General features: G+C 31.9%; 1 protein-coding gene across 1 annotated transcript in view; it reads right to left on the bottom strand.

Moving 5' to 3' along the window:
- Positions 1 to 15,196, bottom strand: part of LOC127714073 (SPRY domain-containing protein 3-like) — a 28,865-nt gene extending 13,669 nt beyond the window's left edge. The window contains exons 1-2 of the mRNA XM_052220020.1: positions 15,144 to 15,196; positions 13,658 to 13,732 (exon numbers count right to left, since the gene is read on the bottom strand). Of these exons, the coding sequence (XP_052075980.1) occupies positions 13,658 to 13,732; positions 15,144 to 15,196 (128 nt within the window). The remainder of the gene's footprint in view (positions 1 to 13,657; positions 13,733 to 15,143) is intronic.
- Between the last annotated feature and the right edge of the window lie 8,853 nt (positions 15,197 to 24,049).

The following is a 24,049-nucleotide window of genomic DNA, read 5'->3' as shown; positions in this document are numbered from 1 at the left end:
TTAAAACGTTTAAACCCGCTGCATTTGTTTGCACCTGTCCTAAGTCAGGAATCTGATGTTCAGTAGTTGTTTTTTGTTGATGTGGTTCATAAGTGTTTATCGTTTCTAGTTTTTTATATAGATTAGACCGTTGGTTTTCCCGTTTGAATGGTTTTACACTAGTAATTTTTTTGGGGCCCTTTATAGCTTACTGTTCGGTGTGAGCCAAGGCTCCGTGTTGAAGACCGTACTTTGACCTATAATGGTTTACTTTTATAAATTTTGACTTGGATGGAGAGTTGTCTCATTGGCACTCATACCACATCTTCCTATATCTATTAGACCAAACTTTGCTTTTATTTGGTAAGAAAGCAAAATACCAGATGTCAAGGTCATGTTTTAGGTTCTTAGCAACGACCCTTACTTGATATAAAAGTACATAGCAACCATACATAGTTGGGTTAAGATTAATACGAACTATGATATAGATCCTAATTTAAAGTTAAGGGGTCAATAGTGTCAACATAAACTTTACCAGCCATTCTCATTTAATAAGAAAATGCATAGCAACCATCCTTGCATTGGTGCTTTAGGTAAAAATTCTGAAATTTTAAAACTAAAGTTGTAATTCATTCTTCCAATTAGACTCTCAAATTTCTTTTAAGAACAGTAATTGTGTTTCTTAAATAATTCACATACATGAGTTTACTCATGTACATTTCCGTTAATTGCCAGCTACTTTGTCTCCTGTTGTTACTTGAATTACAAATGCTGTTTTTTCCAAAGTATTTTATCAATTTCACGAAAAAATACCTGTTGAATCATAATATCATTTCCAAGGGGTCTCCTGTTTTACTTTTATGTTCTTAATCTTGAACCTTCAATACATGGATAGAAAGTAATATAACAAATCATTATTTTTATTGAAATTTATATGGATAAATGAACAATTTAATACCAAAAATTACCAACAAGACTAATCATTATATCAACATATTCGAAATTTTCATTTTACTCCATATAGGTGTTTTGCCCTTAAATGAATACTAAGGGAGACAAATTCAAATAACAGCAATTTTTCTTGTTTCCTTATCACAATTATGTACTCATGTTTATTTACTTTTGTAGCTATACATAGCTTATTGTATATTGATATATTTATGTTAATACTAAATGACGATTGTTACCCCAAATCGTCTTTAAAAGTTAATTACTCTAATTAGGGATTGTCAAACGAATTTAACCATGTTAAATTATTTGTAATCGTGTCTTGCTGATAATTTTTGAATTTTAAAGTTTCCTTCTGCTATAATATGGTATTTTTGATATTAGGCAAAAACGCACACAAAAAAAAAACGTCTTTAAAGGGCAATAATTCCAATGAAAATCAGCTGACGATTTAAACGAAGTAGATCTGGTGCTGCTGATAATCTATTAAATTAAATGTTTCTCTTTCTCGTTTATTGTTTTCAAGATAATAGGCAAAAAAGACAAAACATAAATGGGGAATGTGTCAGTGGAACACAGATGATGCCCCCGCTTGCATATCATATTTATGAAGTTATAAAGGGACATAACTAAAGAATTGTAAAAGTGACGCTAGCCAAATTTGTACTTGATCTGAGTTTTGTGGTAAAAGACAGTATGTATAAGTCTCATAACATTTGGTTGAGGCTAACTTAAGTTAGAGAACAGAAACGAAAAATTCAGCATTTTTTCCATTTGTAAACAAAAATAACTCTAGAACTGTAAAAGTGACACCCCCAAATTTTAAACTTGATTTGTATTTTGTGGTAATATTATAAGCATTGTGTATAAGTTTGATAACATTTGGTTGAAGCAAACTAAAGTAAGAGAATGAAACGAAAAAATTAGCAATTTTTATGTTGATAAAGGGACATAATTCAAGAATGGTAAAAGAGAAGCCAGTGAATTTCAAACTTGATCTGTATTATGTGGTAATAAGCATTGTGTATTAGTTTCATAACATTTGGTTGAGGCAAACTAAAGTGAGAGAACGGAAACGAAAAATTCTGCAATTATTATGTTTAAAAGGCATATTACTCCAAAACGGTAAAAGTGAAGCCACCCAATTTCGAAATTGATCTGTATTATGTGGCAATAAGTATTGTTTACAAGTTTAACAACATTTGGCTGAGGCAAACTAAAATTAGAGAACGATAATGAAAAATTCAGCAATGTTTAAGTTTATAAAGGAACATAACTCCAAAACTGTAAAATTGACCTCACCCAATTTCGAACTTGATTTGTATTTTGAGGTAATAAGCATTGTGTATAAGTTTCATATCATTTGGTGAAGGCAAACTAAATTAGAGAACGGAAACGAAAAATTCAGCAATTATTATGTTTATAAAGGAACATTGATTTACTCCAAAACGGTAAAAGTGACGCCACCTAATTTTGAAATTGATCTGTATTATGTGGCAATAAGCATTGTATATGAGTTTCATATCATTTGGTTGAGGCAAACTAAAATGAGAGGACGGAAACGAAAAATTCAGCAATTTTTATGTTTATAAAGGGGCAAAACTCCTAAACTGTAAAAGTGATGCCACCCAATTTCGAACTTGATCTGTGTTTTGTGGTAATAAGCATTGTGTAAAGTTTTATAACATTTGGTTGAGGCAAACTAGAGTTAGAGAACGGACACCAACTTTGGGACGTAGGGACGTACATACAGATGGACAAGGGTAAAACTTAATACCGCGTCTGCTTCAGCGGGGCATAAAAAAGGTTAAAATTCATCATTTCAGGCCAGAAACTTCCCTGTAAATATGTATACCTTCACTCAGAATATTAAAGATCCTGTCAGGTTTTTGTCGAGCCTGCAACGTTTGTCGCAGAAAGCTCGACATAGGGATAGTGATCCGGCGGCGGCCACGTTAGCTAACTTCTTAAAAGCTTTATGTTTTAGAAGCTAAGAGACCTGAATGCTTCATACTTTGTATATAGATGCATTATGTTACGAAGTATCCGTCTGTCATATGTCCATTGTCCTTGATCTCATTTTCATGGTTCAGTGACTACTTGAAAAAAAAGTCAACATTTTTTGTAATGTTAATTTCTTTCTTATTATGAGTAATAGGATAGCTATATTTAGTATGTGCGTACCTTGCAAGGTCCTCATGCCCGTCAGACAATTTTCATTTGACCTCGACCTCATTTCATGGATCAGTGAACAAGGTTAAGTTTTCGTGGTCAAGTCCATATATCAGATACTATAAGCAGTAGGTCTACTATATTTGGTATATGGAATGATTGTAAGGTGTACATGTCCAACTGGTAGGTGTCATCTGACCTTGACCTCATTTTCATGGTTCAGTCGTCAAAGTGAAGTATTTGAGTTTTGGTCATTTTTTCTAATACTATATGCAAAAGGTCAACTATAAATGGTGTATGGAAATATTTTATGATGTACATGCCAGTCTCACAGGTTTTATTTGACCTTGACCTCATTTTCATGGTTCATTTCTCAGTGTTAAGTTTTTGTGTTTTGGTCTGTTTTTCTTCTGCTATAAGCAATAGATCAACTATATTTGATGTATGGAAGGATTGTAAGGTGTATATGTCTGTCTGGCAGGTATCATCTGACCTTGACCTCATTTTCATGGTTCATTGGTCAATGTTAAGTTTTCATGGTTAAGTTTGTTGCTTAGATACTATAAGCAATAGGTCAACTATATTTAATGCCTAAATTGATTGTAAGGTGTACATGTCTGTCTGGCATGGTTCATCTGACCTTGACCTCATTTTCATGGTTCATTGTTTTCTTGTTTAAGACTGTTTCTTAGAAACAATAAGCAATAGGTCAACTATGTTTGGTTTATTGAATGATTGTAAGGTGTACATGTATTTCTCGTTTGGTTTATCTGACCTTGACCTCATTCTTGGATCATGTTAAGTTTATGTGTTTCTTGTAGTAAAGCTTTGTATTTAGGACTATCAACATAAAATCAATGGTTAGTAAAGAAGGCGAGACATTTCAGCGTGTTCACTCTTATTCTATTTATAACAATTTTCATGATGATAGACAATTTAAACTTGCATTTTACTCCTATATTCTATTTTAGCCATTTAAGCCATCATGGGATACATTTTAAAGTACATACTCTAATGATGATTGTGTCCAAATCTGGTTTAAGGAGAAGTCCTGGCTTAAGTGTGTACTTCACTTGAATCAATCAGTTTGTGTTAAAGATTTGAACTGATTTGGTCATTACAAATGCTAAAATTCAAGTTCAACTATGAAAATCTATCAAATTTGCTATTAAATTTCATTTTCAGGATGTTTTTTTGTCTAAAATGGAAGTTGCCAAATTCATATTCAGTCTCAACATTTATATATGTAATGCATTTTCATTACATACAATATTGTTATTCTAACATTAAGACTGAACACAGGTGCCGCCACTTCCATTTAAGACAAAAACCGTCTTACAATTAGCACAAATGATTCAAGTACCTGACGCGTGTCCATTGTGTTGTCAAAGACGACTCATATTTGTCTAACAAACGCATTCCACTTTCTTATAAATAGCGTTAGAGTTTACATTTTTAGCAAATTTGTAATAATTCTATATTTTGGGGCCAAAAAGGGATCCTGATTGGCCTAGTCTGTTTGATTATTAATTTCAGATGGAATTTTTTTTTTAAAAGTTAACAACGACTAGCCCAATGTTATGAGTAAATCTCAATTGGCTCTGTGGCTCTATTAAAAAAATAACTTTTGCTAAACACACATCGTATTTTAAAAAAAAAACATTTTTTAATCTTCCACTGTTGAAATACAAACATAGCAATGAGCGGATGCAGGGTAGTTCTATTAGTGAGGAAATACCATTTTATATTTTTTTGATGGGGATAATGGATGTTTAATGAAATGAATTTGATAGTGTCTTGATCTGAAGATCAATAATATTGCACAAAACAGGCTGAAAAGGAATTTTCTGTACATTCAGATGCACATCAGCCACAAACGATTTAAATACAAAAAACGGTGTGTATCAATGTTTCTAATTAATAAATTATAACAAAATGTTTGGGATATTGGGTTCTAGGATGGTTGCTATCGAAACAAAAATGTGTTATTGTAAATGAATATGTTGTCTATGCTCGAAAGGTCAATCCCAACCAATAAAATAAACTCGTCGATCTCTTAGCAGTTATATTCCTTTTCTCTTCTTTTTTGTACATTCAAAGGACCTGTCTTAAAAATAACATTTGGTTGTCTTCTGGAGAGTTGTCTCATCGGACGACCTCTTTTAAAATTTTGTATTTGAATGTGTAATCAGTCTCATGAAATTGAATTTGCTATATAATTTACTATTCTGGATTAGACATGTGTTCTTAGAGAAAACTGCATGTTTAATATTATTTTTTCTTCTGATTTTTGTCCCAATGAAACCTAAAATTTATTGTTACTGCGCAGTTTTTCTAAATAAATAAATGGTTGCTATGCACTCTTTCAATATAAATATATTGTTGCTAGGCACTTTCCTAATATAAATAAATGGTTACTAGGCATTTTTACACTTTTAATGAATGATTGTTGCTTAAAACTTATGTGATGACACCCCACCCCCCTAAAGACCTTTTAACTTACGTCTATGTAATAGTTTATATAGTCCTGAATGAAATCATGTATGGTTGCTAGGTACATTTTTTTTTATCAAATAAGGGTGGTTGATAAGCACTTTTGACATGACCTTGACTCTTTATTTTTCATATGTTAATAAAATAGTTGCTTAAAACGTCCTGAACCTTTTCTCCATGTATAGTATGCCTCTTTCTATTACATTTCCTTTCAAAATTCAAATAATATACACAAGGTCAAAGGTCAAGGTCATCAATGACCTTTGACCTGTGGACATATTTATGGTAATTAATTGCCAATAGTTTGCACATCATAGTTATTTAATAATTATGACTTTTTGTGGATTCTTTTAATAACATGGCCACATTTTAGAGGTAAAAAGGCACATTTTTGTTTCCATAGCAACCATCCAAGAACCCAATATCCCAAACATTTTTTTATAATTTATTGATAAGAAACATTGATACTTTTCATTCATAACCACAGCTTAAATGGAAGTGGATGCAAAAATGTCTATTTTGTTCATGCAAAATGTGTGAAATTTGTCTACTCAACTTCAATGAAAAATGACCTCTGCTTCTGCGGTTGTGACAATATTCAGCAAAAATATTTTTTAGATATGACATTGCTTTTTTGTTTGTTAAGTTTCATGTTTCTGAAAAATATTTACAAATATCAATAAAGAAAACCTTGTTTTGATTACGAATGACTGCAAAGTAGTTGTTTTTTCGATGCAAAATTCCTCAAAATTTGCGGGAAATCTCATTCACTTGGTTGCCATGGCAATCATGGCCTAGCAATATTTTGGTGGGCAATTTTCTTACTTTTTTACATCATCACATGTTTTGGCTAAGTTTCATGAAAATCGGTGACTATGCGTGCCGACCCCCCTATATAAAATGGTTGATGGTTACAGAGAATTGCTCTTAATTTTTTAATTTACCTTGGAGTTCGTTTTTTTAAGATATCTATAGTCATTTTCAAGGAGTCCATGACAGTACTCTACAGAACAAATATCATCTAACAGTTATTCTGTTGAGAACAAAATATTCGTGCCTTTCCAGTTTAGAATAAACATTGAATGACATTGTAGTTCCAGTATCTGATGAATGTAAATACTCTGCATCAACTATTCACATGTATATCGTAACATTGGCAAATTTTAATTGTTTACGGTAATTTAATTTGTCCTTTACATGATTACATACTGAGTTTATGGGACAATAAATTACTTTTAATCACTATAATACATGTTCTTTGTACTACAGAGTAATTGGTATGTGTTTGTAACAACTAAAATGTAGTTTATTTGGATGGAAAACATTATGCGGAACAAATATACGTTGACAGTCTGTCCAACACCATTAGCATGTAATCCCATGATTGTCGTTTGTTTGTTTAAGCATGTTTTATTTACTCAAAGTAAAATAGATTGGACACAAGTAAACCATGCTTCGAATAACAATACAATATTGATATGAGCTGAGTCTAACTATTGAGAAAATATGAAACAATTATACGGACGAATTGGTAATGATAATGATGATGTGAATGTTCCGCAAGTACACTATTCGGTATCATATGACAAAAAATCTCTCAGACCTTTTAATAGATTCGAAAACATGTTTGAATATCTGTACGTTTTGTTCAAACGAGAGGTTCAGATTACTAGATGTTATTTAATTAATATTCAATATAAGGTCATCAGGAGGCCATCTTAGATTGTTCGTCAGAATTTCTCTCTGATATGTATATAAAGAACAGTCGAAAAGTAAATGGTTACATGTACAGTTTCAATGTTGTACCCGCAAACACAAGAAGGGTCAGAAATTATATTGACTCTGAACAAGTCATAATTCAAGAAAGACGATGATCATCTTAATTGAGTTATATATTTTAATATTTAGTTCCCTCGGTCTGAGCCATATAAATAATGCTTAGGTACATCTTTATTTATTTATAGACTTTTTGATTGGATTTTAAATTTTGAGATAGAATCTGCTGTTTGAAAGTACAAATCGGTATGCCCTGAGTCTGGTCAGAGATGTGAGTGTCTCTGCAATTTCATTTATATATATATAACAATTAATAAGGGACCAAGTACTGAACTTTGAGGTACTTCCGCTGAAAGACTGCAAAATGAGGATGATGATTTATTAATCACAACTTTTTGTTTTATATCAGAAAGATAAATTTCAACCAGTTAATTAAATTACCATGTATTCCGTAAGCTTTCATTTTGTGTAATAGCCCTCTATGCCAAACCTTTTCAAAAGCTCTTGAAAAATCGCAAAAGACAAAATATAAAGTTCCTTCTTTTCAAGTGAGTTGAGAATACAATTATACATTTCAAGTAAGTGATGTACTGTTGATTTTTTTTTTTTGCAAATGTAAATTATTATATACATGATTGAAAACAGTTCGTTCCATGTTTTTACCTACACAGCTTATAAAAGAGATTGACCTATACTTTGAAGGTAATGACGAATCACTTTTTTTCAAAATAAAGTGCCTCGTTGTATGAGCAGACTACCCGCTATAATTATTTGTTTGTTTATTGTTCACCTATTTAAATCGAGCAGTTGTTGGTCTCTTTGAAATGTATGATTGTGATCCAGGGGCATTTTAGTCATAAGGTGATATGTGGTTGTTCAACATCCTTGTCATGTGGTCTTTGATTGAAGGTTGTCTCATTGGCAATCATATCTCCTTAATTTTGCATTGTACATACTGATCATGCCACTTTAGTATAACAATAAATTACAATATTTTTTCTGTTTTACATGCCATTATTCATTTAGTATATAATGCATGCCACGTTCATCAGAGGTTGATTTACGTACATGATCTTTTATACCATTGATCCATACAGAATGATTTATGTAGATTTTTTTGTAAACATAACAAATCAGTCTTAAACATAACCCTTCTCAAACAACAAATATTGTCATTGACAATCAAAAAGTTCAATTTTTTTTTCTCAATATTTACAACACATCATACAACGAGGCACTTTTTTTTCTAAATCTCGAAACTGCAAGTGTATTATTTCAATATTACTTTTTGCTTAAGAAAACAAACTTGGTTGAAGTGGCCGTTGTCCTTAAATATATACAATAAGATTGTAGCAATAACAGAACTAGAAAACTATATTATTAATATTCTGATTTTTTAACCAACATTCCTTTTTGAGCTCGATCTTACAAATAACTCTACGCAAAATAATATAAAAACTCTAAATCAGTGAATTTCAATAAAAGTAGGCCCAAATTCAATACTTTTACAATGTTTCGGGTGAAATCCAGGATCTGGATGGTAATATGTAGGAGAAATTTTCACAAAACTTTGCATGTAAATGACTAAGTATAAAGCGTATGAAATGGTTAAAATATCCTCATACATTTCATTATATCTGGTGCATAATTTCAATCGGTGTGCAAACTGTTAAGATCTAGGGATCTAGGTTGAAAATGAAAATAGAAATTGATTACACAAAGTCGGTACAGTCTTAAATATTTGTTTCTGTTATATCATTATGATTCCCTTTAAAGAGAAGTAAGAAAAAAAATTCCAAACAAATTCAATAACAGCAGATGTAGAACAACCATCGTTTCCTATCGTTAATTAAAGTTTCGTGGATCTTGATTGCAACCAGTAGGAGGAGTTAATTACACAAAATAGGCCTAAAACAAGATATTTCTGTTTGCCCATACCTTAGTTTATCGGCATTAATACGGATGTTCTCACGTCGAAGGCATCTGCATTCTAGGTCGTTTTCTTCCCATTCATAAATTCTATATGATGACAGCTCTTCATTTAATCCTTTTGGAAGTCGAACTAACTTCTTCATTGTTTGATATCTAGTATCAACGGCTACTATATTCTACAATGGCAAATAAAAAAAAAATCAATTTTATCAGTCTATAATATTAATGAGAACAGATGTTGAAGGCAGTGTGGTATTACTGGTGACCTTTTATACAACATGTTTACTATACAGACGGGATCGAGTGGTATTCATTGTACTGAAAAAAGTTTCTATGTTTACCTTATTTTCAAAGATAGTTTTGAGTTCTTTTTCTTTCTCAAGCAGAACATTGTAAATTTCCTCAGCTCTCTGTCGTTCATTTTCATTTTGAAAGTTCTTGACGTCACAAACAAAGTTCGCAAGATTGCGTCTTTCCATCAGTGATCGTGGTGCCTGGAAATACATGTACATCTTTATAATATAACAGTGACTAAATATTCAATGGACGTAGAAAATTGACGAGGATGCAAATGCCAGTGCATGTTAGCTTTTAGCTTTAATATACACATATCAGCAGAAAGATTAAAAAAATGGAGGACGGATAATATGCAAAACAATATTTATTTAGTATACTGTGGGAAAATGCAAAGTAATATACGAACATTACTTCAGTAATTATATTCAATATAATGATATTTTATGCGACTGTCATACAGGTGAGAGGTTTAGCTAGCTATTAAACCAGGTTTAATCCACCATTTTCTACATAAGAAAATGCCTGTACCAAGTCAGGAATATAAGAGTTGTTTTTCATTCGATTGATGTGTTTGAGTTTTTGATTTTGCCATTTGATTAGGGACTTTCCGATTTGAATTTTCCTTGGAGTTCGGTATTTTTGTTATTTTACTTTTTGATAAAAACATTCATAATTTCCTTCAGCATTCCTTTGTAATATATTGGATATTCTTGTTCATACTATATTTCTATAATTGTCCTTGTAATATCTGCTATCGTGTTTCGTGGTTTTTTTTTACCACGTAATATAAACAAAGGTTCACCAACCCAACGTCACAAAATACATATAGATCTCGACATAGGTCCTAAAAGTGTACTTTGTGTCAATTTTGTTAATCTCAGGAATAATACGTTTATTTACAGTATGTTTTAATAGTATATCGGTTTTTGGTGCATTATGTACAAAAGTCGGTTAACCATCCTCTAACCATTCAGAATGATATTATTTATATTGGCCGAAGTATGCTACGGTAGATTTCCAAAACCAAAGACAAAAATCTTTCTCTCGATTGCATCTTATATGCTAAAAATATCCAGCATATCATCTTCACAGCTGTCATTCGGTATATCAAGAAAGATTATCTTGAAACAATAAGTAACGGTGGTCGAGTATTGAGATTTGATCGTGCAAGATCTGGTATCGGATTGTGAAGGAAATCGTATCGAGAAGACACATGCAAGGTCAATAGATAATCTTATTTGATGAATTATAAGGACAAATTTGAAATTAAATCAAACTGTCTGTCAAAATGGTTCAACATTATGACCAGTATGTTAGATAATCGGAGTTTAAAATATTAACGTTTTTACAACTTTACAAAAGGCACATAGCTCTTCAAAACACTTCAATGACATTAAAAGTGTAAACAAACATGATTTTTTTTCATCATATGAAATGACTAAATTATTGTTTTCTGAACAATGTCGTTCTATATTAATGTTTCAAGTGGCCCTCAAAATTATTTTGAGTAGCTTAGACAGAAAGTGGGTGATCGTGAAAGATCGGTATCACTTTTTTGAGATCGTGAAAAAGGTCGTGAAAGATCCGATGTCATTTATTAGTCATCGCACAAATTATTGAAAGTGTTCAAATCATTTTGTAATTTTATGAAAATTTTCAAATGTAATCTTCAGATGCAAAAGACCAGACATCCGTTACTTTTTCTGGTTAGGGAATAATCTGTTAGGCTATGATGGTTCAATGCAATTTGGTCAGGGCTTTTTAATAAGACCGTGCCGACTAGTCCGTGGTGTCCTAATTCAATTACGTTATTATGAGTCAAGAATGCCTCATCGGATATCAATACTTTTTATATCTATATCAAAAAGATAAGACGAAGATCCATGTCGATTTTTTTTTTATCAAAACAAGGGGCATTTTGTCAAAAGTCATACTTTATGGTTAAAAAAACTATCTTCATAAGCTAGAAATTCAATAGAAAATGATAATTGGGAAGTTCCAGTGATTTCAAAAATTAGTTTTTCTTAAAAAAAAATAAAAGATGATTTTATTCTTGATGTCCTGGGATTTGAACAACAATTTATTTCATATCGGTTAAGAATTAGCTTCTCTTATTGGATAACAAGGGGCCACATGACATTCTTTATTCTTTAGTAAAACATTCCATCGGTCGTTAACAGAAAAATACGGATTAGAAAACCGGACGTTAACGGACTTTTGCATGTTAATGACCAGTGGGGCGTGGTTTCTCTGTTTAGAGTGATGTCTCTTTAATAAAACGCAATCGCGATTCAGACGTTTGGAACATGGCTGAACTGGAAAGCACGTTTGCTACAGACAACTCAAATGATCGTTTTGTCGTACTTTCCGATGCTGATAGAGACAAACTACTCAGCAACAAGAATTATAAAATTATAGAAAACTTTATTTTGTATTCATATTCTGAAAAATTGCACTTAGATGAATGGCAGTGACTTATAGTTATCACTATGACTGGTATTCACTGTATACAATAACTCGAGTTTGCTTTGAACAATTTGAATTTATGAGAATTTTTAAAAACATGATTCCTCAATGAAATAAACATGATAGTTATCGAAGAACTGGTTATTATCGTGATACATAGACTGCCCGTAGTACAGTGGTATTGACTGCGACAGCGATAATGACCTCGCCTACGGCTCAGTCATTATCGCTGCCTTAGTCAATACCACTGTCCTGTGGGCAGTCCATATATCACGATAATGACCAGTTTTTTAATAACTGATATATAGTTATATTTATGTATATCATGGAAGTCTAGAATGATTCCAAGAGTCAAATTTTAGATTAAAAAAAAAAACTAAAAATTTGAAGAAAATCCGACCAAAATATCATTAGACTGCCATTTTCGAAATGACCGTAAGAATATATGAACAATTTCATAGAAGAAATTTTATTTAAGAATTGATTGCTTCATTTAATAATTTTATTCTGGTGATAAGTGTTGACTGAAGCACATTTCGTATAAAGCGCGAAAACGCTTCATATAAAAAATGTGCGCACGATTAACACCTTTACAACCCTATAACATTTTAAAAATAAGCATTCAATTGTTATAGTTACATTTTTATGCTACAACCATGAAATTAATGCCTAGTTCGCACCTACATTTAATTCGAATTGAATTCGAATCGAATGCGAATCGAATTCGCTAATCGCGCTCACACTCTTCTTTTTTAATTCGAATTGATTCGAATTCGCTAATTCGCATTAACCAATTCGCATTAGAAAATCCGTTTTTGTTGATACGAATTAAAACTTAACGTCGTTCGGACAGTAAAGCAAATTTGACGCGTATTGCAATTCGAATTAGCATTAACGTTTGGACGTAAAACGATTCGAATGCGAATTAAACTAATTCGAATTAGTTAATGCGAATCGAATTCGAATTACGTGTGAACGCAGCATTAGAGTTATATCAAGCTTTACGTTTGTTTTTCAATGCATTAAATTAATGTTGTCACCATAGCACGTGCAGCCATAGCTGTTGTATTTTTATATAGAATTGAAATATGATATTGGAGTGCCTTTTGATTGTTGTTATATAGTCAATCAAAATTACGGATTCTAATGAAACAAAAATGTAAATGTAAATAGATATAGATAGAAAATAATTTATCCCGAAATAATTGTATCTAAAATTTGTTGTGTTAAACGTTTCAATGTCATGCAATGTCTAACATTGACTTAGAGTTGGAAAGTGTTAGTTGTTAGTAGAGACAAATTTAGTTTCATCAAAGTAATGCATTTTTTCTTTACCTTAGTGCACAGTATTATTAAGTAAGATGAACTATTTTGATAGACATATTTCTTTTTTCTGATTTTTCTCGCCTGTTGATAATACAATGGATATTTTCACAGATTTTGCGATTGAATTGTTTTCACGATCCGATACAGATATTTCACTATCCGATAGCAATGCTTGACCACCGTTAGTAATTCTTTCGCGATCTTTATGCTCGATATACAGAATGCTCGTCGTGCTCTTATTCAGATGAAAAAAAGACATCGAAAATACTTCACCACCGACTTCGTCTTCACTAATTCTTCCTCATCCAGTAGATCAACTTCAGGTTTTCCATCATCCCTTAATCTTGAGAAATAAAAATAAAAAAAGTGATAATAAACATAAAAGACAATTTCAAGTAATTACACCTATCTGAAATCGAAAATAGAGATAGATCAACGCTAGTCTCGTTTTTCGTTTTTTATATGGATTAAACCGTTTGTTTTCCGGTTTGAATTGTTTTACAATAGTCATTTTGGGGCCCTTTATAGCTTGCTGTTCGGTGTGAGCTAAGGCTCCGTGTTGAAGATTATATATGGAAACGAAAGAAAAACAAGAAGCTAATCAATAATACAATATTTTTATTGGTTTGAGGAAGAGGCGTGTAGTTTGTCCCTAAAACCAATGAAACATACGACGATATGAGGGTTTATTGCAAGTTTTGGACAATTCAAGTGAAATACTGTGCTAATAAAGTAGGTGCACAACAGCATTGTGAGACTAGCAATACTATTTTTAAATATTTGAGTTCATTTGTGTCTACATTTGATTTTATATACAAAATAATGTTTTCAATGAATGAAATGTTTGAACCTGATGCGTAAATGGAATTTACAAGTTATGATGAAAAATCAAAGTTTCCAAAAAGTTTTATGGTAAATGATATCCGTTTATTTGATGTCGTTCATAGCTTCGGATATTGCGAGATTTTCCCGTCGATCTGTTTAAATGAATAGTATAATAGGTATAATCTTACACTTTATTGGCCGCCTGGATAATTGCTTTTATAACGTCCTTGTAGAAGGCAGTTTGATTTAGCTCTTTACAACTGTATGGATTTAGTTCCTTCAAACCATCATCAAGTTCATCATATTCTAATTTCAAAGCCTTGTACCCGTTCAAAAATGTTACCCCATGTTCCTCAGCTAACATTTTCTCTAAACTCGAATATATGGCGGTTGAAGATTTCAATATTCGTTCTTTATTTTCCACCGCATCCTGCATTTCTTGTTTCTCGAAATTCTCAAAATCATTGACTTCTGAAATTTTTATGGCCTTTTTCTCGTCAAGTACCTTTTGGACATGCATAACCGCTGATTCTATTTGTGATCGAAGTTGCGTTGCATCTTCACCAACTTCTCTCAATGGCAAAGAACGAATTTTGTCAATAGAGCTTGTAAGACTTTGCAGTTTTATTTTCATTTCTGGAATTTGTTGCTTGACAGAATTTCGAAAGTCTTCCACGACAGTCTCTATTTCAGAAAAGTCATGACCCTTATGTTTTGTAGCCACGCATTTACTACAGATCAAGATTGTGCACGTTGTACAATAAAGAGAAAATTCTTGCTTATGAGTGGTACAACTAGAAACAGAGCTGAACATAGATCGATCTACACGTTTTAAGTCTGTAATAGAATGGTTTTTAGTCGCCGGAATTTTATCATGAGTATTTCGGCAAGGTCCACACAATGCTGACTTACATTCGTAGCAGAAATACGTGCCATTAGTTGTATTACACAAATTACATTTGGTTGTCGATGTCTGCGCCATTGTTTTAGCAGGATGTTTATTTTAGTTTACATGTTATATCAATACATGATCAATGCCAGTAATTTTTCAAGGAACTACATAGAGATACGATCCAATGGAAAAAAGCATAGAAAGATTCAAACTTCAGATTAACTTTCATTTTCCGGTGATCAAAGTGTTGATTTCCTTTAGAAATGTGTACAAATAAGTTATTTTTAGTTTTCAAGCTGAATATCTTCCTTCAAATAAATTAGGGTTAATAAAGGCAACAGTAGTATACCGCTGTTCAAAAGTCATAAATCGATTGAGAGAAAACACACTAAAACTAAAAACATTTTTCCATATAATGAAAGAAACCAGATATGAACTCAAAGTTTCAAAGTGTTACTTTGTGATTTTTAATCATATGAAAAATATGTCATAACAGAAAAAAGCAAAATTATAAAAAAAATTATAAGTGAATGACTTGAGCGACAATTCAAACTTCTATGGGTTCAATATAAGTTTCATTCTGATGTTTTGTTAGATTTAGAGTTCAAACTTATGATGCCTTTTGGATTAACAATATATATTGTTATACCCTCCGCTACAAGGTAGCGGGGAATATAGTTTTTGGCCCGTCCGTCGGTCGGTCATTCCGTCAGTCATTTTCGTTTTCAGATGCGAACTCAAATACTTAATATTGGATTACAACCTTACTTGGATATATGGTCACATTTAATATTAAGAAGATCGTTATTGACTCTGTGATCTCGACCTTAAGGTAAAGTCTTAAGAACTAAAAAAAGACTGAAGTTTGTGGTGTATGGATGCTAAAACAACATATAATGGGAGAAAAATCCCTATTTATTTTGAGGTCAATTCCTCAAAAGTCAAAGTTAATAAAAATAGATGGAAACTTGTGCAGAAAAGGGGATTCCTGATGCTAAATTAAATTCTGACTACTGGATTGCAAACTTGCTTGGATATACGATCACATATAATCAGAGGAAAATCATTTTCAATTTGCATGTAACCTTGTCTCAGGTTAAGGTCAAAGTTACTATTAAAAAAATGTAAATTTTGCATAAAAGTAGTTTCAGGATGTATTATGTTGGAATGCTACCTTACTTGGCTATGTGTTCACATATAATAAAAGGAAAATCCCTATTGATTTGTTTTAAATCATAATTTATAAGGGGTCGAGGGATAGGTGAGCTTGACTACTAAGGTTTTTTTTTTCCTTTATTTTTTTTTTTCGATGGGGAAGTTAATGTTGAAATCTTTCATTCTTTTATGATATCATTAGCAATATAATATCTCACCTGTATCAAGGGTACATGTAAATGTAAAAACTATACATAATCTTTTTGAAGTGTACTGAAATTATTGTGCAGAAACTTATGAATTAGTTGTTGTTTGCTCCTGAATCCGCAGTTTCGGTGGAGGCGTAAAATTGTCTCTTCTGTAGTCACTGGACTTTAAAAATATCTTGCTTTGTCTTCCTATGGTACTGTTGGAAAATTGAATTGACTGGTATAATGGGTCGTAGAACTATTAGATGGCTGGATTGCCGAATGATTAACTTCCATTGGCAAGTATTACATGCATTTCAGAACGAAATCATCTAACCTTGATTAGTTAGTCACACAAAGCTGGATTTTCCACGTTGAAGTTTACATGGCAACATTCTGCTCTACTCTTTCATATTGTATCAACTGGGAGATGTATATGTATATATACTTTTTTTCCATATGCAGTTGTTGTTGGAATGTTGCTATATAGAAATGAATAGTTCGCAATTTGGAAGCTGTAATAATCACTCTCGTCGTAAAGGTTTATTCTTAAACGACATTCAGTGCCAATTTACAGATGAAAGTTAAGATATAAGGCAGACGTAAACGTATCAGTGGTATCCTGTTATTGCGAACCAAATGAAAGTTTTCCACAGAGTCGTCTGCTCCTGACCAGGGTATTTAAACTTTTGTCTTTTCTCTTGTCCTATTGAATAAATACAAAAGCTATTGTTCTCTGTGTAGTTTTTTCACTGGGACCTTTAAATTTCTTCTAGGAGAAATCTATCACTCATTGATTAATTTACCTGACCAAAAATTATCTTCTTTTTTGGGGGAAATAGTTGTATAAACTCGCATAAACTGCATACAATATTGTATTTAATCAATATCAATAATATATTTTCAATCTGTTCAATATAAACACAAATTTAATTATAAAAAGTTTATTTCTGACAAAATTTTTAGTATTGTTCCAATGAATTTGCATGTTTTTGTTGTTGTTCAGTTATAGAATACATTTATCAAGACCTTAATTTAAACACAATAATTTTCAAGTTTTTATTTGTCAAAAACACATAAAAAAACAAATTTTAATAGGGAAAATATAAAAAAATTTGTTCAGAAATCAACTTTAATTTTTGAATCAGTGTTTATATTGAAACTATTAAAAATGGATTATTGATATTTAATAAATACAACACCACATGGAGTTTTTTGAGTCCTTATTTAGTATTACATTTATTTTCATTATTGACAGTTCAATTTTTTGTTCAGGTAAATTAATCAGTGAGTGATAGATTTCTCTTGAAAGAAATTTAAAGGTCCCATCAAATAAACTACACAGAGAACAATAGCTATTGTATTTATTGGATGGGACAAAAGAACTTACAAAAGTTTAAATCGACAGGTAACTTGCAGGCGAATCTGTGGAAAAGTATCATAATCATTGGGTTCGCAATAATAATTTCCGATGGTAAAGATGAATTCAACATAGTCACCAAGCTTTAATTTATTTTTATAAATTACCTCATACTTAAAACGGATCTTAAAGATGAGGGCAAATGCTAGCTTGTTTTAAAAAAAATTTAAAAAGTTGGTGTGAAAAATTTAAATATAAAAGTAAGATAATCTCTTTAGAGCCTTTGAATGAACTACATTAAGCAATCAATACTTATGAGACCTACATAGTCAAATAACACAAGGACAATAACATGAATAAACATACACAAACATAAAAAAGTGTACATGTGTAATGAAATAAGATAGTGTAATAATGCAGTAGGCAGATATTAATATCAGGCAACATGTTATCACAAACAAAACAACGTCAATTCAGTTCTAATCCGTCGTCAAAATTATGTAAAATGATTTTTAATAACAATAAGTTTTAGTTTTTTTGGGGACGGTTAACCGCCCACATAAACCTGTGTAATCCTGCCATATGCGTTAAGCGTCGCTTGTAATTCAGAATCATGCAGTCTAGTTGTTCTTTGTTGTTTACCTCAATTGTTTTTAATTCTTTTTCACACGAATCAGGCCAACGGTTTTCAAGATTGAATTGTTTTCTATTTTGACATCTGGATACTTTTCATGGATTTACAATACAAGTCAGGAACCTGTTGTTCAATTGTTGTCGTTTGTTGGTGTGATTTATAAGTGTTTCTAGTTTCTCGTTTTTAATATAGATTAGACCGATGGTTTTCATGTTTGAATTGTTTTACACTTCTCATTTTGAGGCCCTTTATAGCTTGCTGTTCGGTGTGAGCCAAGGCTCCGTGTTGAAGGCCGTACTTTGACCTATAAATGTTAACTTTTTATACATTGTGACTTGGATGGAGAGTTGTCTCATTGGCACTCATACCACATCTTCTTATTTATATTTGCTAATTGTTGAAGGTCATGCTGTGACCTGTATACGTAGTTGTTTACATCCTTGGACTTTTCATCGTAGTTCTCTCCCTTGTTATCCAACTACATTTCATGGTAGTTCTCTCACTTGTAATCCAACTACATTTCATCGTAGTTCTCTCACTTGTAATCCAACTACATTTCTTCATTTCTATATTAGGTTGGACTTAAGGATGTTCGCTCCTTTTGTTTTAGATTTTTTGCCAGATATTCGGAATCCTCTGGTTTTATCCATGTTGTGCCATTAAAAATTTTACCCACTAACCCATATTTTTCTTTTCATAATTTTATAACATATAGTTTGAAAAGCCATACTTGAAAATCTTATAGTATCCTTGTTGTTTTTTCATTGTTTTTTAAAGAAAAAAGGTGCCAATGTTAAATATATGAAAAATCTAGAGAGAATCATTTCCCGCCAAATTTTCAATGGCTTATTTCCCGAAAACAAGCACACGAACCCTTCATTTTTTCTGCTTTTTTAGTTCCTTCATTTATATACTATCAATTTATAACAGTCTTTTAAAAAGCTTGTTATTTTGAAACAGAGTAGCGAACATCCTTAATATAAGAATATTGAGCTCTCGATTGACTTGAATGAGATAAGGTGTCAAAAGCTTTAAATTTCAATTTCTGTTAGTTACAGAGTAAAGATTAAATTGATTTAGTTTGAATTTTCCAGTAAGTAGACAGTATGGAAGTTCGAAATTTAGCTTTACATCTTTTTTCATTAAAACTAAGTTTACCCACGCTAATTTGATATTAATGTATATCATGCATATAGTATATTAATAGCAGTTGTTTGTAACCACTAACCAAGTTACGGCACGCATAGTCTCAGATTTTCTTGAAATTTTGTTTGTTGGTAGCTATCGATAAACATATCAGAAATATGGTGACAAAAAATTATTCTATATCCTTGACGTGGTAATGGGTCCCTTGGATTTTTGCCCAAAATTGCATATTTTGACGTAGAAAAATTAGCAACTTCAAGCAGTTATCATGCACACATTTCAATGTTCATGAACATTTTAATATTTGTTCATTAAAATATAACATTCATTTAATAAGATAAAAGATAAATATTTATTCTAATAAAAAGGGGGGATGGTGATGACTGTTTAACAGAAGAGAGTTTTCATTGTATTCAAGACGGCCAATTATAGGCATTTTGCATGAACTTACTGCAAATTTTTTTGCATCCGCACCTATTATTCTTGAGGTTATCAATGAAAACTTTCACTCTTGCCTAGTGATAATTTATAACAAAACGTTTGGGATTCAGGTTGCTAGTGTGGCTGCTATGGGAACCTAAACATCCCATTTTTTGTTATTTTGTAAAAGAATTTTGTCATTGTAATAAAAAATCTCATAAACTGTAACAGATAGTGGATGAATATGAAGTGAACAATGTTGTACATTCAATGCCGTTCAGTATGACCAAATATCAAAGGTTAACCTGAGATCACCCCCAGTTTTTGGTGGGGTTCGTGTTGCTTAGTCTTTGGTTTTCTATGTTGTGTCATCTGTACTATTATTTGTCTGTTTGTCTTTTTATTTTTGACCATGGCGTTGTCAGTTTGTTTTCGATCTATGAGTTTGACTGTCCCTCTGGTATCTTTCGTCCCTCTTTTATTGGTGACTTTTGACGTAGAGGTTTTTTTTAAAGATTTTGTCAGAAAAGGTAACAAATAGACGAATGCATCAAATAGAATTTTTTTAGAACGATTATTGCTTTCTTTTGGTAACAAGGAAAATGTCAAATGTCAAGTCCATGTACAAAATTCTTTGCAATGAACCTTACTTGATATAAAAGTACCTGGAAACCTTCACATTTAATTGGTTTCGGAACAAAATGAACTGTTATACAGATACTTATTGAAAGTTAAGGGGTCAACATCGTCACCAAAGGCTGTGGTAGTCGTTGTCATAAAGTTTGAAAATGCATAGCAACCATTAATGTTTTGTTTCCTGGGGACAAATTCCAAAATTTGATACTTAACTTGATTTTTTTTCTTTCAATTAGAATTCCAATTTCCTTGTTAAAACAAAAATTGACGGAAATAATTTCCTGACATAATGTGTAATTCAGATAATCACCAGCCCAATTGTTTCCTTTTCGGTCTAAAAACATCATAGATATTCTTTTTAATTCGTGTATTCAGTGTTCGTAAAATTTTAAAATCATTCGAAATACTATGGCTGTTTTTTTCCAAGCACACATATATATAGGTTAACAACAAGGGGATAAGAGGTTAATATCGTCATAAAAGTATTTAGTAGCAATTCTCATATCGTGGAAAATGCATACGTATTGCTGTGTGTTAGTTTTTTTCTACATTGGCTAGAGGTATAGGGGAGAGTTGAGATCTCACAAAACATGTTTAACCCCGCCGCATTTTTGCGCCTGTCCCAAGTCAGGAGCCTCTGGCCTTTGTTAGTCTTGTATGATTTTTAATTTTAGTTCATTTATATGTTTTGGAGTTTAGTATGACCTCCATTATCACTGAACTTGAACACATTTTTGTTTAGGGGCCAGCTGAAGCACGCCTACGGGTGCGGGATTTCCTCTCTGTGTTGAAGACCCATTGGTTGCCTTAGGTTGTTTTTTGCTCTTTGGTCGGGTTGTTGTCTCTTTGACACATTCCCTATTTCCATTCTCAATTTTATAGAAACAACATAATCAAATGTTATCAAATGCATAGCATTTCTTCTGCAAACGGCCCCCGATCTGTTACTACCTGATAAGAAATATAACTGTTACAGGTAAACAGAGAACACCGGAATTAGAACGATAGTTAAGTTAGAGCAAAACCGACATGTTAGGGTCAGTAGGTGTTCATCTATCTTAACATTTTCAGAATAATTGGACAACATCAAATGTCGGCTTTTAGCATATTTTCTTTTAGGTAGAAAGTCATTAAAATAGTTAAAATAATCAAAGAGACAAATTAATCAACACGGCAGAAATTGTCAATAGACACCTTATTGCCCTTAATTGACCTTAGAAAGTTTCCCCGTGCTTGAGGTGTATGCTCTTATTGTTTTTTAAGTTATTGCGTATTTATTCTTGAGATTACCTATCTGGATTGTGCTATTCTCTCCATTTAAGGCGATCTTACTTGCAGTGAGGTAAGAGGGTTTTTTCGCTCTGTGTTGAAGGCCTCATTCTACTTTGACGCGAAGAACAGCATTATTCCAGCTCAACTCATCACTTGCCTTCCGTCATTGTAGTCCTTAAGTGGAGAGTTGTCTCATTGGCAATCATACCACAATCATCTCCGTATTTTTTTATGAATGACATGGCTAAAAAAACTAAAGGTAAACAAAAGTTTTATATTTTACCCTGAAAACGAATGAAGGTGGGGGACATCTGAAGGGACATAAATTATCAGAATGTCAAGATCTAGCTACTGTGTATTTTGATCAAAACATTCAGACTCCTCCTGATAGGAATTATTCCCATTAAATAAATGTTTTACAAAATTTTATTGACAATTTGGCTATAATCTTGAAATCTATAATAAAGAGAAAACGAGTGGCAAAAATTATCCGTAGGAAGATATCTTAAAAAAAGACAAATAGCTGAAGTCGTCAGTCAACTCTTATAGGAGGCCTTGCCCTTAGATAACTGCTTACCGATTTTTTTGCAATTGTTTGTTATTATCTTGATAAGATAGCGATAAACATAATTGTTAAAATGGTCAGCAGGACACGATCGGCAAAATAAATTATGGCAGACCTCGTCAGTTGACTCCTGATAGTATGTATAACACTTGAATGGCGATTTTTGACCATTTTTGTGTTGTTGTTTGTTTTTTTTTTAATCTATAGTGGCAAGATCATGACAAGATCATGGCTGAAATTATCGATTGAGTCTTATAGGTAAAGGCTCAATACAAAGTACATAATAAATGACTGACAACTATAATATCAATAGGTTTAATATAAGATATGTACATGCAATATAATTCATATTTTTATAGCACATCAATTCTGACTTTTATCAATTGAGACAGAACACATCTTTAGTATTTATGAAGTTCCACTGTAAATAAGTTTTTGATTTTGCGATTTTGCCTTTGATAATATTCTAATTTTATTGTATCAATTTTATGGAAAAAATAGCAGGTGAGCCATACAGCATACTTGGAGCCTCGAAATTTACTTTTTTATACTTACTTAATCTTAAAACTTCAAAAATGAATAGAGAGTATTTTGCAAATCTAAGTTATTTTTATTGAAAAATACTATAGATGGATGGAAAATTCAATAGCAAAAATAAGCCGAAATTGTCTATTGACTCTGTACAGGCGTTATGTCCCTTAAACGACTGCTGTTGCACATTATTGAAATCTAGTTAAACGTTATTTTGAAACTACAATAAATAGAGATTAACTTTATACAACAAAAATAATAAGCCAGATCTACAAGAAGGTGAAATTTGGCTTGCATCGTCAGTCGACCTTTCCCCTTATTTGTATTCTTTGTGTTTTGGTAAAACTTATTGTCGATAAAGAGAAACTGAAAACAGCTAAAACATTAAGCGAAAAAAAATGAAAGTTGAAAAACTATAAATGACAGAGAGAAACTTTAAACATCAGTCAATTCACCTAACAAGATCTGAAGACATGTCAACATTATCGAAATCAGTCAGTCGACTCCTTAAACAAGTTATTGCCCTTCATTGACAAAAGTCAATTTTTGCCTAATTTTGTCTTTTTCGGTAAATATTTTTGAAAACTGTTATAGTTAGTGAGAAACTGTAACAAGTAAGAATAAGCAGATTTAAATTTCTTCAAATTAGTCATTAGAATCGACTCATTATGGAAAATGGTTGCTTTTTTAACATTCAGATGTAAATCAACCACATAAGATTTGAACTAGAAAAAAGTGTGTACACAATGGAAAATAGAATTTCTCCCACAACAAATGAAATGAAATAATTTAACCAGCCATATAACGGGTAAAAATGATTGTTTTCTGTCCACGCAAAGCCAAACCCCAATCCAAGATATAGATAAATCGTCCTCTTAAGAAATTCTGTTCGTCTCGTCTTGTTCTTGTAGATTCGGTGGACCTGTATTAAATATAACTTTTGGAATTGTAATCAAACCGTTATGTTTTTCAACTTGAATTTCTGGATTATACATGTGTACAATCAAGTCGGTGCAGTTCAACAATTCGTTCATAC

The sequence above is a fragment of the Mytilus californianus genome, unplaced genomic scaffold, assembly GCF_021869535.1.
Source record: "Mytilus californianus isolate M0D057914Y unplaced genomic scaffold, xbMytCali1.0.p SCAF_9, whole genome shotgun sequence".
NCBI lineage: Eukaryota > Metazoa > Mollusca > Bivalvia > Mytilida > Mytilidae > Mytilus > Mytilus californianus.
The sequence above is the reverse complement of the archived record's forward strand: the minus strand, read 5'-3'. Positions and strand labels throughout refer to the sequence as shown.